This window comes from Melanotaenia boesemani, chromosome 11 (genome assembly GCF_017639745.1).
Source record: "Melanotaenia boesemani isolate fMelBoe1 chromosome 11, fMelBoe1.pri, whole genome shotgun sequence".
Taxonomy (NCBI): domain Eukaryota; kingdom Metazoa; phylum Chordata; class Actinopteri; order Atheriniformes; family Melanotaeniidae; genus Melanotaenia; species Melanotaenia boesemani.
In genome coordinates, this window is record NC_055692.1 from 15,390,248 (window position 1) to 15,404,165 (window position 13,918).

At 38.0% G+C, this 13,918-nt stretch overlaps 1 protein-coding gene across 3 annotated transcripts; it reads right to left on the reverse strand.

The window, feature by feature from the left end:
- On the reverse strand, positions 1 to 11,477 carry tspan36 (tetraspanin 36). Of its 3 annotated transcripts, none has more exons than XM_041999325.1 (8): positions 11,287 to 11,477; positions 7,605 to 7,796; positions 7,397 to 7,471; positions 7,208 to 7,303; positions 6,084 to 6,233; positions 5,745 to 5,828; positions 5,063 to 5,173; positions 1 to 2,162 (listed from the first exon to the last, which is right to left on the reverse strand). In XM_041999325.1, the coding sequence occupies exons 1-7, from the start codon at positions 11,344 to 11,346 to the stop codon at positions 5,093 to 5,095; spliced, it is 738 nt and encodes a 245-aa protein (XP_041855259.1). In that variant the 5' UTR covers positions 11,347 to 11,477; the 3' UTR covers positions 1 to 2,162; positions 5,063 to 5,092. The 3 variants fall into 3 exon arrangements, with proteins under 3 accessions (XP_041855259.1, XP_041855258.1, XP_041855257.1); XM_041999324.1 differs by lacking the exon at positions 1 to 2,162 and adding an exon at positions 4,126 to 4,696; XM_041999323.1 differs by lacking the exon at positions 1 to 2,162 and having other exon boundaries at positions 4,126 to 5,173.
- Positions 11,478 to 13,918: the final 2,441 nt, after the last annotated feature.

Here is a 13,918-nt window from a genome sequence, read left to right on the forward strand (position 1 = left end):
CATTGATCAACAGGCTTTATTATGTCCTTAAATTTAACACTAGCCAAATGTTCCCGGTGTAAGATTTTTTTTTACAAAATGATGATTGTTTTCTCCAGATCTAACAAAACCACATTTACAAGGAAGCACTTGTAGGGATGTAGGTGATAAATAGTGACAACAGTTTCACTTTATAGACAAAAAAAAAAAAAACGCCATTGCCTTTGTCTGCAAGCAGTTATTGACATCCTACCAAGCAAATCATAAAGAAAGCAGTGGTGAGTAAAACAATTTGAGTCTTTAATGAAAGGTGACACTTTATAATTCAGGCTGGTTGTATACAACATGGTTGAATTACAAGAGAAATTACAGAGAAGAGGCCTCTAGATGTTTCTGATACAACAATTTTATAACTTAAAGTAAGGACAGTATGTGATATCTAAACTAAAGGAGATCAGTTGCAACCCAAATTCTAGAGTTAAAGAAGTTATAAAAATCTAATTGGAAGATGAAATATTGTGATTAGAAACAGAGGATCATTAGGTCTTTGTGATCATAACCTTAATTTTTATGATATTGATTAATAGGACACCTTTTTTGCTTACTGTGTGCCACTCTAACTTGATGAATAATTTGATAAATGCATGCCTGCATGTGATGGGTCAGTGGTTTCTTTGTTGATGACAGAGGGGAGGTTTGAAATCAGAGAACTGGCGCTGGAGCAGAAATAAGTGAGTCAGAGAAATGTTCAGCCTTTTTGCAAACAACAACTGTATCACCTGAATGCTCTGCTCAAAGTGAGGCTTCCCAGATCAAAAGAGTCTTTTAAATCCCCATTTTCCAGGTGTATATCTTCCCCAGGTGTTGTGTGTTGGCAGGATAACACAAGATCGGATTACTAATGGAATGTAATGTTAAAATTTCCAATAGCTTTTTGTTGCAGTGAGTCCTGACACAGATGTTGTTCTGCAGCAAGAAAACCCCCTGAAAACATAACAAAAATCAGTTGATAATGCAAGATGATATAAGTTGTTTTTCTTTTAGTATTTTTGGAAAATGTATCATTTATTGATTCAATGTTTATTTGCTGATTCATAGTTAAAAAAAAAGAATAGCTTTTTCAGAGTTTTGATAAGCTCCCCAGACAATAACAGTGGTGCTCTTCAATGGTTCTTTGTACTCAAAAAGGCTTGAAACCACATTTTCTAGTCTCTTGTGTTTATTTTTATTTAACCGCATCAGCACAGTCTCCTTTCATTTACAACAATAAAGAAGAAATTCAAATTGTAATTTATCAGAGGTGAAAGTTAGATGCAATATTTGTTTAGCCTCTAGTTTTTTTTTTTTTTTTTAGAAAAATTGAGTAATTGAAAGCAATAATAGACAGATATGTGGGGGGAAAAAAAACAAAACAAAAAAACACAAAAACAGGCTGACATTGGAGTTTAGCCAAAAAGATCAAGATGGCAACTTTAGGTATATAGATAAATGATGCAAAAAAATAAAAATAAAATAATAATAACTGAGAGAAAAAAGCACAAAATGAGGCATGGACATCTCTTGTTTGGAGATCAAGCGTGGTCTGTTATAGATAATTGGATAATGCTGTGGTACTCCTGCTGCTCATGTGGTCCATTTGAGTCTTTTAGTGTCTGTGCTGTATTTATGGTTCCGTTTTCTGGCTGTCCTTTCTAATTACCACTGATAGTATCTGACATATGGAGACATCACAGTTTCAGCTGTGGGTGGCTATTTTCAGGAGTTCTCACTGTATATTATCAGTGGCATCTACTTCCAGTCTTGACAATGTATGATCATTACTTTGCTGTGTGCCTAAAAAGGTTAAGATGATTTAATACAAATAAATCTTGACACTGTCTTTTTAAAAGCACCCTGACTTCCTTTTCACACCTAAAAAAAAAAGCAAACATTCCTATACTCCTCTGCTGAGGAAGGCTCATGGTGACTGGTTTGATGTCAAGCTGGCAGATAAGCAACAAAACCAGCAGTTATGAAACAAATAGAGGAGGCACTTAATATACTTGTGCATGTTATGAAGGAATTCTCTGAGAAAGCATGCTCTCCACCATCCTGCCCTGTTGTTCATCTCTCTTCAGCATAAAGTGAGCAGCAGCACGGTATATGTGGCCTCCTCAGGTTACCTTCCATCAGAAGATCCCAGTCTAAGTAGGAAAGGAAATAAATAAATTAGAGGTCATTGATGGCATCTGGCTTAGTCAGCCCACTATGCACATCTTTATGATGAGTTTTTTTCTGGTCAGCTGATGGTCCAATGAGAGAGAGAGAGAGAGAGAGAGAGAGAGAGAGAGAGAGAGAGAGAGAGAGAGAGAGAGACTGGCCACATATGTACTGTAAGTGTGCAAAGATGATTCATAGGAGAATAGATAATAACATAATGTCATATCCTTTGCAGATGCCAACTGCCTGAGTGAATAACATGTTTTAATTTCTTAGATTCTCTGTTTAATGTGTAGAAATGGAAGAGTGGATATTATCAATCCACATTAAATCCAAGTTTAGTGCTTTCCTGTATAATATCATAAAAAAGGTAGGTTCCACTGTTTTCATGCAGGAAGTGTGACATCAGAATAAAATTGAGAGTAAAACTTTATCAGGTAGCATAATTTACAAATTCTAGCTCTCAGGAGAGGAGAGGAGAGGCTAATTAAAAACTATCAAGTTGCATTTTGGGAAATGCAGGATCCAGTGTCCTTAAAGTTTGACCCCCCTGTACCACCGGGAACTGATAGTCTGAGTAATCAGTGGCAAGCTGCCAATGTTTAAGGTTTTTAATTAAATGAAAACAGAAGAAAGTCTTAGTTTTTGGTATTGTGATTTGTATGCTATGCAGTAAAGCTGTATGAGTGAGGCATGACTCTTGGTGGAAGGACAGAGAGATGCAGCCATGGCAAGAGAGAAAAGTAAAACACACACATTAGAATGAACTGACATTACAGTGAAAGTATGACAGGAGAAAAAGAAAGTTCGGACAGCAAGAGAGAAAAGCAGGTCTCATAGTTGACAAGGTTATCAGGTGGTGTCTGTGCCAACACTTGTCTCTGTAAAAGGACAGTCTGTTTAAATGTCAACACAGCCTGGGGGCAGCATGGTTGTGCACTGAAAAAGATATGCAGTAAAGTGATATGAGACAGGAACTGAGGCAGGGCAGCAGGGTCATTTACATCATTAATACAGCAGCTTATGCAGAAAGATTTCAGTCACATGGATAGGGATCAACTGAAACTCCAATGCAAGTAACAAGTGATGTCATGGTTTTGTCAATTAAGAGATAAATTACTGTTGATAAATTATTTCACTGCATCTCTTTGAGGTAAACAATATCTAAGAATTATCTTTATAATTTTCCCCTGGGATCAGTGAAGTAGTTTTTCACTTAATTCATCTCTTTGCATGTCCTGGTAATTAAAAGTGATGTTTTAAATGGACTAAATCTTTAGTTATATATCTTTTTCTATCACTGCTACACTAATGGCACACAACTATGGATTTAAACATCAAGCCTAGGTACATGTCCACAATCCACAACTACAGCTCCAAAATAAAAAGTCATATATTTTCCTACCTGTAGGAAATACATACTTTGTGTTTGTGCCGCTTGACCATCTACGCTGATTGGTTAAAGGTTTTCTTGCGCCTCCTGCTGGACTTTTACTAATACTACAACTTAACGCTCAAGCAACATGAACAAGGACCAAATCTATTTATGTAGATATTAGTTTATTACAGGAACTGGGAATAGCTATAAGGGATGCAACAAATTTTATCAATAAGTAATTAACAATTAGCCATTAAGTTTAAAATTAAATAAATTATTTAAAATAAATTTATGACTGAATTCTCTGGCATCTTACAGCCTCATTTCTAGGTGACCTTATCCATTTCCTCTGTGCTCTCTCTGTGACGGAAGACTGCACACACATGAAGACATGAGTTTGTGTTTTTATTTATCTTTTCAAACACTGACAGAGCTTATGTAAGATGAATAGTCCTATCATCTTTACGTGCCACACTAGGGCCTCTTTATCAGCAGCCAGGAGGTAACAGATAACCACAGTGGGTCATGTTTTAATAAGATGCCAAGACTGCACACTCTGACACAGTGGCCTCTTTTTATTTCTTTAATAAGAGGAAACCAAGAAAGCACATAAATGACCACAGAATAAGACCTGAAATATTTTTTCCCCTTCATCTCATACTTTAGCAACACATTATAATTTGTGAGATTGTGCCCTCCATACCAATATATAATGGTTTGATGGTATGAACTCAAAAAGAAAGCAACAAAAAGGCATTAGATAACTGCACCTAAATCAAAATGATTGTGAAATATTCACAATTTTAACTGAACAATATAATACAAGTAACAAACACCAAACTAAAAGTAGGAATTTGACTGAATTCAGTTAACTGAAAATAAAATGACATGCGTTCGTTTATTAAGCTAGCTATAAATACTCAAAGACCTTAAACTACTGTCCTTTTGTTCACAATCACAAACTTAAAATATCATTTGAATTCATTCATTAAAGTACATTCAGAGTATGATGTCCGTTAAAAGGGTATCTACATGATTAAGCAGGGTGAGATGGCTCAGAAAGATCAAAATGTAGATGCTTATTTTTCCCTCTGTGGTCTTTCACTCCTTTGATGTGAATGCATCTGCACTCAGATCAAACTACATTGGAAAAAAAGATGCTGTATCAGAAGAATAAGGCTTTCAGCATACACAATCCAAGCAGGATCAACATTTCAGACCATTTTATTACTTTGATTTTATGTTATCCTAAGGTAAGACCATAGCTTGGCTGAGATAGTACAGAAACTTTGTAAACTGCATAATAAAAATCGGAAACCCAGAAAATTTACACAGTATCTAAAAACTGAAAGTTGTGCCCACATTCAAAAGACTAATATATCAAAGAAGGAGGTACAGTGACACTGATTACATCTGTGGATTCATGCTTTGATATGATTTAGATAAACTTTTGATTTTTTTATGATGAATGAATGCTTCCGTACACTGCAGAGTAAGCACACCCACATGAGGAGGAGGAGGTCTGGTGGAGGGGTTTCAGGCGTAAAGAGGCTGGTAGCCGCTCCTCCGGCTGCCAGATTTACAGGTTATCACACATACGCTCAGCATCCCAAAGAACTGCAAGAGGAGAAATAAAAATCAGACAAAAGCTGTGAAATGTGCTTCCTCTGCTAGCACACACCACATTAGCAGATTATCCTCTGGAGTCAAGTAACAGTAACCAGAAACTCTGAATGCTGCACATATGTTACGCTGGAATTACAGAGTAGACGGCTGGATAATTAGAAAAAATGTCAGTCAGATATTTTTCTGCCTTTAAGGCCATCTGAGTTCAGCTTTCTTAGAAAAATCGTTTTGAAAACCTTAATTGAATAAGTGGAGAGAGTAAATGATGAAATGGCCAAGAAAATGCCACACTGACCCTCTTTTGTTTCTTTTGACAGAACTATCTTTGTATACGAGTAATCCTGCAGTAGTTCAGCTTAGTTTTCCACACTAACAGGCTGACATATCACACAATCATGTTTAGAAATTCAAGCATTTAGGAGTTACTACACTGTATACAGAGCCGTATAATATATAGCCTACTATGTCTCTTACAAAATAAATCATCTGGTACACCGGCTCACGTGTTTGTGATGTGTATGAGGGTAAACAGTGAAGCTACTGAAGCTCGAAAGTAGATTACCTTGATGATGGCAAAACCAAGAACAACCAGCATGCCATAAGTCAACACATCCTGTAGGAGGTGCTCCAGTTTGGCCTCACAACCCTAAAATACAAATACACTAAAAGTGAGCATACTTTATTATTTCTTATTACTGAGCTACTGTTTGAGGTATAACAGCAATTTGACATATAAATTATGAAAGATTAAAAATAATATTTAGTCTAAGATCATGGCTACAGGGGAGTCTTCTCTACACTGCATTTATATAACATTATCAAATGTTCAAGCCCTCACTGCTGATGACAGAAAGGACATAAACTAGAACACGTCAAAAGAGCAAAGTGTTGAATGATTTACTTCTAAGTTAAGCAGGTTCAGCTGATCCAGACGGCCAGTGCACTGTGAAGTTTCATTTTTACAGCAGGATGGTGGCACTGTGTTGTTGTGGGTTCTGAACCAGGTAGTGTTGGTCCAGCTGGTGTAATTGGAGATGCCACAACACTGCAACTGTACAGACAAAAAAAGAAAAGACAAGTTAAACAGGTTTTAAAAGCATGTTTATATTCAACTACATCATCAACACACACACACACAAACAAAACACTTCATTTAACTTAAGCTGGCAGCAATTTGGAAACATCCTTTGGATAAAATAAAACATTTACCGGGGATGAGCAAAGCAATCTGTGTGCGTGAGGGTGGATTGATTGTATTTTGAGCTTGTGTTGCAAGCAATTTTACAGTCAGAGGAATGGATCCAGTTATATACAAGCAGATTCTCTAAGTAAACACCAGACCATCTGTAAAGAACATGCTAATGGTTGGAAACAAACCTCAAGCTTAAAATCAGCATATGAAGAGTTGGAAGTTGGAAAGCAACATGACAATGGCCATTTGAGTCCTTAGACAATATTAAAAGTCTATGACAGACAGAGCAAGGCATGCAAAACAATCCAATAATTTCAGAGAGCTGAAATGGGGATAATAAAATCACTCCCCCAAACGAACTGAGAGTCCTGCTAGCTGGTCATCTTTAACTTTGAGAGTCAAAGTTTAAAATAAGAGAAACTGTGTCCAGTGGTGCTCAAACTTGGCATTCCAGCCATCTTAGATATCTAAGCAGCATGTACATGACTGAGCAACCGTTCAAAAGGTTATTCCTGGCTGAGTGAAGTCATGTTTATTGTTTGACCTTTGAACATTTAAGTTAGTAAGTTCTGCATTCCAACGTTGACTAATAAACAAATACAGAGTAGGAAATGTGAGACATTGTGGGCATATACACATGAAGAGCAGAGTAGTTTTTCATGGACATGATTTTATTTGACTCTGTCAGGCTGAAGAGTTAAACCGAAAGAACAAGAGGAGGAAATGCAACTACGCATGTAAGAGAGTGCAAGCAAAGCAGAAGAAGTTGATGAGTGTGAAAGTTGAAGTGAGAAAAGAGAAGCTTTTTATATACAGTAAAACAAACCACCAACCCGAGTCTGCAGCAAGTCTACAGCTGTGGTCTCAGCATCCTGTCCGTCATACTTTGAGAAGACGTCATTCATAGAGCGATTCAGGCTTGTATTTATCTGTACGAGTCCACAGACAGAAAAAAAAGAAGTTAGAATATCTCATGCTCCAGCCATTAAATATGAGCTAATATGTCGATATCTGTGACTCACCTTGCCTTGGTAGATGAAAGTAAATACCAAAGCAGCCACTTCAGCTGCAAAGATTACCATGATAATCAGAAAGAACTGAAAAAAAAACATTAATGAAAAATCAGAGCTAGGTAGAAACAGAGGTGAATTCAATGTACTGAGTTTCTTTTTCACTTTCAAAGCACAGATCATATGTTTCTTATACACACACACACATACACATGCTTACAAAGCTGAGGCCGAATTTGGACTCGCGGAGTGTGGCACAGCATCCCACCAGACCGAAAATGAACATCACCACGCTGATGCCGATGATGATAGCTGCTGGGATCAACGTATGCTTGTCCTGAATGAAACTTTCAAAGGTGCCATAGCTCTGGATCATATAGGCACCAACATAGGCCAATGCTGCTCCAGCTGCCTGCACAGGGAACAGAAACCAAATTTCAATTTACATATTTTAATACATGAGTGTATAATGTTGCTGGCCATAAGTAATGGGGGGGGGGGGGGGGGGGGGTTATGGAGTTACATATTCTGTAAATGGAAGATAAAAAAAACATTGGCAGTGGGAGGAGGCACCATTTTAAAAACAGTATGGATCTCTCAGAGCAATCAAAGCTCATTCTGTCATTAAACATTAATGAGATAAATGTGCAGTGAAAACAAAAAAGAAAAAGGCCATATATATATATATATATATATATATATATATATATATATATATACCCTACACACACACACTGAGGGTCATCTGCTTGTATATGCACAGCCTGGCAGATCTGGGGCTGATTCAGTAACTTTATTCCTACATTTCAGACTACCAGTACGTCATTGTTTGGCATTAACACCCCCCAATCAACCCTGTGGTCAATGTGGGTTTATTAATTCCTGTAACTGAACAGGGAATCAGGCACATGCACCAACTGAAATACCATAATGCAGTACAGAATTACTCGGCACTGCTGGTGTGTGCTGGCGGTCTGAGGCATGCCAAACCTGCCATTAGGCAGACATTTTACTGCAGACATTATACCAACATGTATTATGTGAACAAGTGATGAAAGAAAAGGCTGGTACATCAGGAGGAGTGTCTTCTTCAGGACACAATAACTCTCTTATATATGGACCCTGGACTTTCTAACTTAATAGACTGTTTACATTTACAAAAAGTTTTTTTTAACACAGTTAACGAAAGGGGAAAACACAGATATCACAATATAGCCTCTTAAAAGTAACTATGAGACATGAGTTATCTCCTTTTTCAGTCTGACATAGATACTGTATGCACTGGAAAAAAACAAAAACAAAAACATGGACACAACTGGAAAAAACATAAGTGTATAAACTTTCTCTGCTGAGGACATTTAATTATAGAGGATTCTAAGTAGCTGTCCAAACTCAACAGTTTCTATGCCCGAAGATTGAGGTGATTAGTAATTCCAAAAGCCATTTACTCAATTATAACATGGGAACAAAGCTGACTTTTTAAACACTACGAGATATATGACAGACTTTTTTTTATCGTATTATCTGATGTGATCTCATGTGATTATCTCAAGTTGTGAAGGTAGATTAAGTCACGCCCTCATCATGCCTTTTCTACAAGTCATTCTTCAGTAGTGACATCACTAATCATAAGACCGCATGAGCCAGTCGAGTGCAATTTTACAGAAAATGTCTCATTTTATTGTTGAATCACAGCTGTGCTTCTTCATTTTCTGTATTTGTTCAACAAAGTCAAGAGGGCATAAGCTTAACTTCCAAAATAGGGACAACTGAGAAAACAATGTCTGATAAGTATTTATCCAACTATCAGCAATCCTTACTTCCCTTTGCCCTTTGAAACTTACTGTATAGGACATGATTTGAACTCCAGCCTGTGATTAAAACAACAGAAGCCAAACAATAAAGGGGACGAAAAAACAGACAATTTTTAGCCAAACACCTCTGCATAGCTGTTTAAGTAAATTCTGGTAAGTTTCTCAAGTTTCTAATAACATAACTGGACAAAACATGTCACGACAGATGGAATATTTTTGTCAAAAAGACGACACAAACATCCTCTATGTAAAAACCCCCCACAGAACCCCCCCACCTCATCTGTTCCTGAAGATTAAGGCTTTCTGTATCACTTCCCTTGTCTCAGTCTGACTATATATGGTTTGCTTGTTCTTGTTCATATGTAAAGATGTGTGTTATGTGAAGCTTAACAATCATTCACCCTCCAGTTCAGCCTCATGACTCACTTCTCTAATCACTCCACAGTCACGGGATCCCTGTGGGGTTGTCCTTCTACACCTCCTCCATAGCTCACCCCCTAATCTTCTCAGAAAATCTGATTTTGTGCCTAGGAAGCAGCACAAAGAGGCTTACACAACATATAGTGTTCACACACGGTGCCACCTCTCTGGAATGTGATAAAACCTCTAAGGTCATGTATCTTCATCTCTGGGAATAATTTTAGTTAGAGCTGTGTCTGCTACAGACGTGTGCTAAGTTGGGCAAACACAGAAGAAACATGAGGTTTCTGCTCATGTGCTTTAAAGCCTTCAGAGTAAATTAAATGTTTAACTTCTGATTTCCCCCTAGATTTGTCCAATTTATTAAAAAGAACCAAACAAATACAAAGCCGATGTTCAACTCACAATTGAAATTATTCATGTTTGCAGCATGCAACACTTTGCTTGTTAGGCGGATGATTTAATTAATACTTTTAATAAAAACAATTCAACTTTTGTGGGCTTGCTGTAATGAATAGATCTGTTTTATATTTTGGGTGGACAATAGCTAGTGCTTTTCAACTTTGCTAAACTAGTCATTCATCTTGAAAATGTGCATAAAACACCAGTGATGCTCATTGATATATTTGAGAACAATTGGCAATAAAAAGTCAACAAAAGGATTAAGCAAAACAAACATACGCACACAAACATGACATCCCCATTATTTGTGCCAGTCTAACACAATTATTTGATGGTCTTAGTCTAATAATTTGATTAAAAAAAATAAATAAAAAAATTCAAATATGGACACTTATATGACCACACTAATCTCCCCAAACAATTAGAAAGTTTTACTGACATCACCGAGCGGTAGCAGTGAGGATAGAATGAACCCAAATATTGGTGACTTGTTTTTTAGTTATTTGCTTTACACATCAGGTGATAAGCAGCCTGCTTCCAATGCCTGTTGAGAAAACGGGCCATTACAGATTGTGAAATATAAAGCACAGGCATGCAACAAAGTTTTAAGACTGCACAATTTCCTCAGCATAGATAATAATAAATAATAAAAATGAGAAAGCATCACATCAAGGAGCATTAGACTAGATAAGAGGAATAAAAGAAGTAGAAAAAAGGGATGTGAATTGAGATTTAGGGAATAAATGAGTAAGTTTTTGTTTTGTGTCTAACACCCACCCCGTTCACCCTCTTTAATGTTTAGACGGACGGTTTTAACAAACAGTAATGTCATTTCACAGCCATCAGTCGTAGAAGGGTAGACGAATTTATTTAGCCCATTAAAAACCCATTTCCTCATTAACATAGGGGTCAGACACTGAGTTCAAGCTGTGTGACTAAATAAATAAATAAATAAGAAAAAAATAACAGGATATACAAACTATAAACAGGCAAAGAAAAAATACAGAAGAATTAGACTGGCCAGAAAAGTAGGGCAGGCAACAAGGATGTTTACCAAGTCCTAACTTTGATTTATAGACTATGATCTCCCTTAACGCTCAAGAGTAGACAGTAAAAATAATTTCTGCTGACCATTAGTGTAAATCCAAGTAAGACTGCTATACGAAGCCACCAGACACCGATTCATATCTCTGCTCTATTTCCCATAATGCAGTCAGTGCGTATTCAAATCTCTGCAGGTGAAATAAAAACAACACGGTGACTTACCCAAAATATCAAGCTGAGGAAAAGGAGGATGATCTTAGATGTGGCGATCCCGCAGTCCATGTTGCCAAACGGAGCTGAAGAGATTGAAAGAAAGTGTGGAACAGCTTCAGTCCAGTTTTTATCTCCCAGACCACCGAGCTTCTGCTGCCTCACCGGTCACAAGTTTTCTCCGTCTGTCTGACTGCATTGACTGTGATCACATGGTCACGTGTTTGTCTTTTTTTTTTTTTTTTTTTTTGAAGAGGAGGGGACGTGGGGGAAGCAGAACAGGTTCAGTAACTCCTCCACTTCCACCACAACCAGAAAGGCAGGCTGACAGACCTCTGACATAGTTATTTTTTCTTTTTCATTTTTTAGTAAGCTGCTTACCCAGCTCTGACATTTTCTGTATGCCAATCTTCTTTTCTTTCTTTTTAAATCAAACCTTCACATGTAAGAAGACTGTAAAAGAAGCCTCAATCAAAGTATATAGGGAAGCTGACAACGTTTTTTTTTTTTTAAAAAAAAAACACACAGATTGTATGTTTTTTTAAAGTCGATAACGGGATGAATAAACAAACTTTGTTTTTTCTCGAGGAAACGGATTTTTCAAATGCAGGCTGGCGAGCTGTACCTAGCCCATCACAACACAGAGAGACAAACATTCAATCAGACTCGCAGTCAGTCCTAGCGAGGATTCACAGACTCAGCTCAGCCTAACATGCATGTCTGGACTGTGGGGAGAAGCTGGGGGAGAACCCACGCATAGTTGGAGAACGTGCAAACTTAACACTTTCCTCCAGAAGCCTACATTTTAATATATAATGAATTATAAAAAATAAGGGGGGGAAATTATGTAGGCTACATTTAAAAAATATACTAGATTTTACTGAGTGTGTTTGTGGTCCACTGGGAGCAGTGCTGGTTCTCCCTCTGCTGCAGGAATAAAGGACCTGCAATAGCATCCTCACGCTTTGGATGCAGCAGCTGTTTCTGAAGGAGCTCTGCGAGGCTTTCAGTTTTCAGGTGTGTGTGTGTGCGTGCGTGTGTGTGTGTGTGTGTGTGTGTGTGTGTGTGTGTGTGTGTGTGTGTGAATCCAAACTATATGTGGTGTTACAGAAGGAACCAAAGTTCCTTTTCTAACACTGATTATTAGAGTTTCTTCTGGCCTGCAGCAGGAACTTTTTAGAATCACCAGTAGCTAATTTTGAATAAATTGACCACAATCTTTGATCAGATTCAGACAGCACAACCCACTTAAACCAAAAACATCCATCTATCTGCCCACTTTTTATACTTTCTCAATAACAGTTACTATTGTGGGCACTAACAATGTGTATAATGGAATTAATACAACAAAGTCTTGTTGGCTGGCTGGCTGGACTGACGGACAGACAGACAGACAGACAGACTCCATGTTACTCCAGTAACATATCAGAAAAAGTTTGGACCAGACTGCTGACTGTCTGCTGGTACTCAAACAGAGCGCGGGTGTCAGTCAGGTGGGCTTCTAGGGCCTTGTCATCTGCATACTTAAAAAGTTGTGTTTCTCCTGTGCTACAGGTGATGTTGTTGGTGTAGGCAGAGAAGAGAGTGGGAAACAAAATGCAGCCCTGGGCCCACACCTGTGTTTAAAAATGATGTTCTAGATTTAAAACAATTATAAAAGAACCTGTTGAGGCCTTGTCCTTTAAAAAGCTCCATAAAAAAATAAAATCATTGGAGGGTGGACCTGCAGGTCAGAGAGTCAGTGCAGCATAGTGTCTGTGTAAACAGTGTTAAAAGTGGAAGAGAGGTCCATGGATAAAATCCTAGTGTGTGGATATGCAGAGTGCAGTTGTTGGGTGACACAATCTAAAAGTTTGACACTCGCATCCTCTACACCAGGGATCCCCAACTCCAGTCCTCAAGGCCCACTGTCCTGCTAACCTTTAATGTTTCCCTACTGCAACATACCTGACTCAAATTAATGGGTCAACAGCAGGCTTGTGAAGAACTTGTCAGAGATCTATTTCATTTGAATCAGGTGTGTTGCAGCAGGGAAACACATAATACCTGCAGGTTAGTGGGCCTTGAGGACCAGGGTTTGGGATCACTGCTCTACACCACGTTTTTCCCTGTAGACAAACTGAAATGGATCCGTTTTGTCTGACAGTATATTTGAAAGCTGATAACACAAACTCTCTTCTTGCATTTACAGAAGACAGATGTAAGGGCAGCCCCAGACTGGCCCACAGGAGAAGCAAAATAATTCCTGGTGTCCTAGACCTGGAAGTGGCCTGACTAGCCTGCTTGTCAGCAAAAACAAAAAACAAAACAACAAACATAAATGAACAAAAAATTACATTGCGTTACGGTGTGGCTCATTGGTCTGCCTTGCACTGACACCTGTGCACAGACTGAAAAATTTGTGCTCGTCAGTTGTCACTAATAATGGCGACTGGTCAAAATGACGGTAATATTTTTTTAAATGATCGACACAAGCAAAGCACGTGGAGGTGGAACAGCTGAGATGCAGAGAAACGTGGTGGCAAAATTGACTCGGACTAAAAAGATGAAAGAGGGAAAACAGATGAATTTCAGATATTTTCAAATCATCAGCAACAGCATCCCGTGAGTTCACTGTTTATTATAAATGAGTAATAGAGGAGAG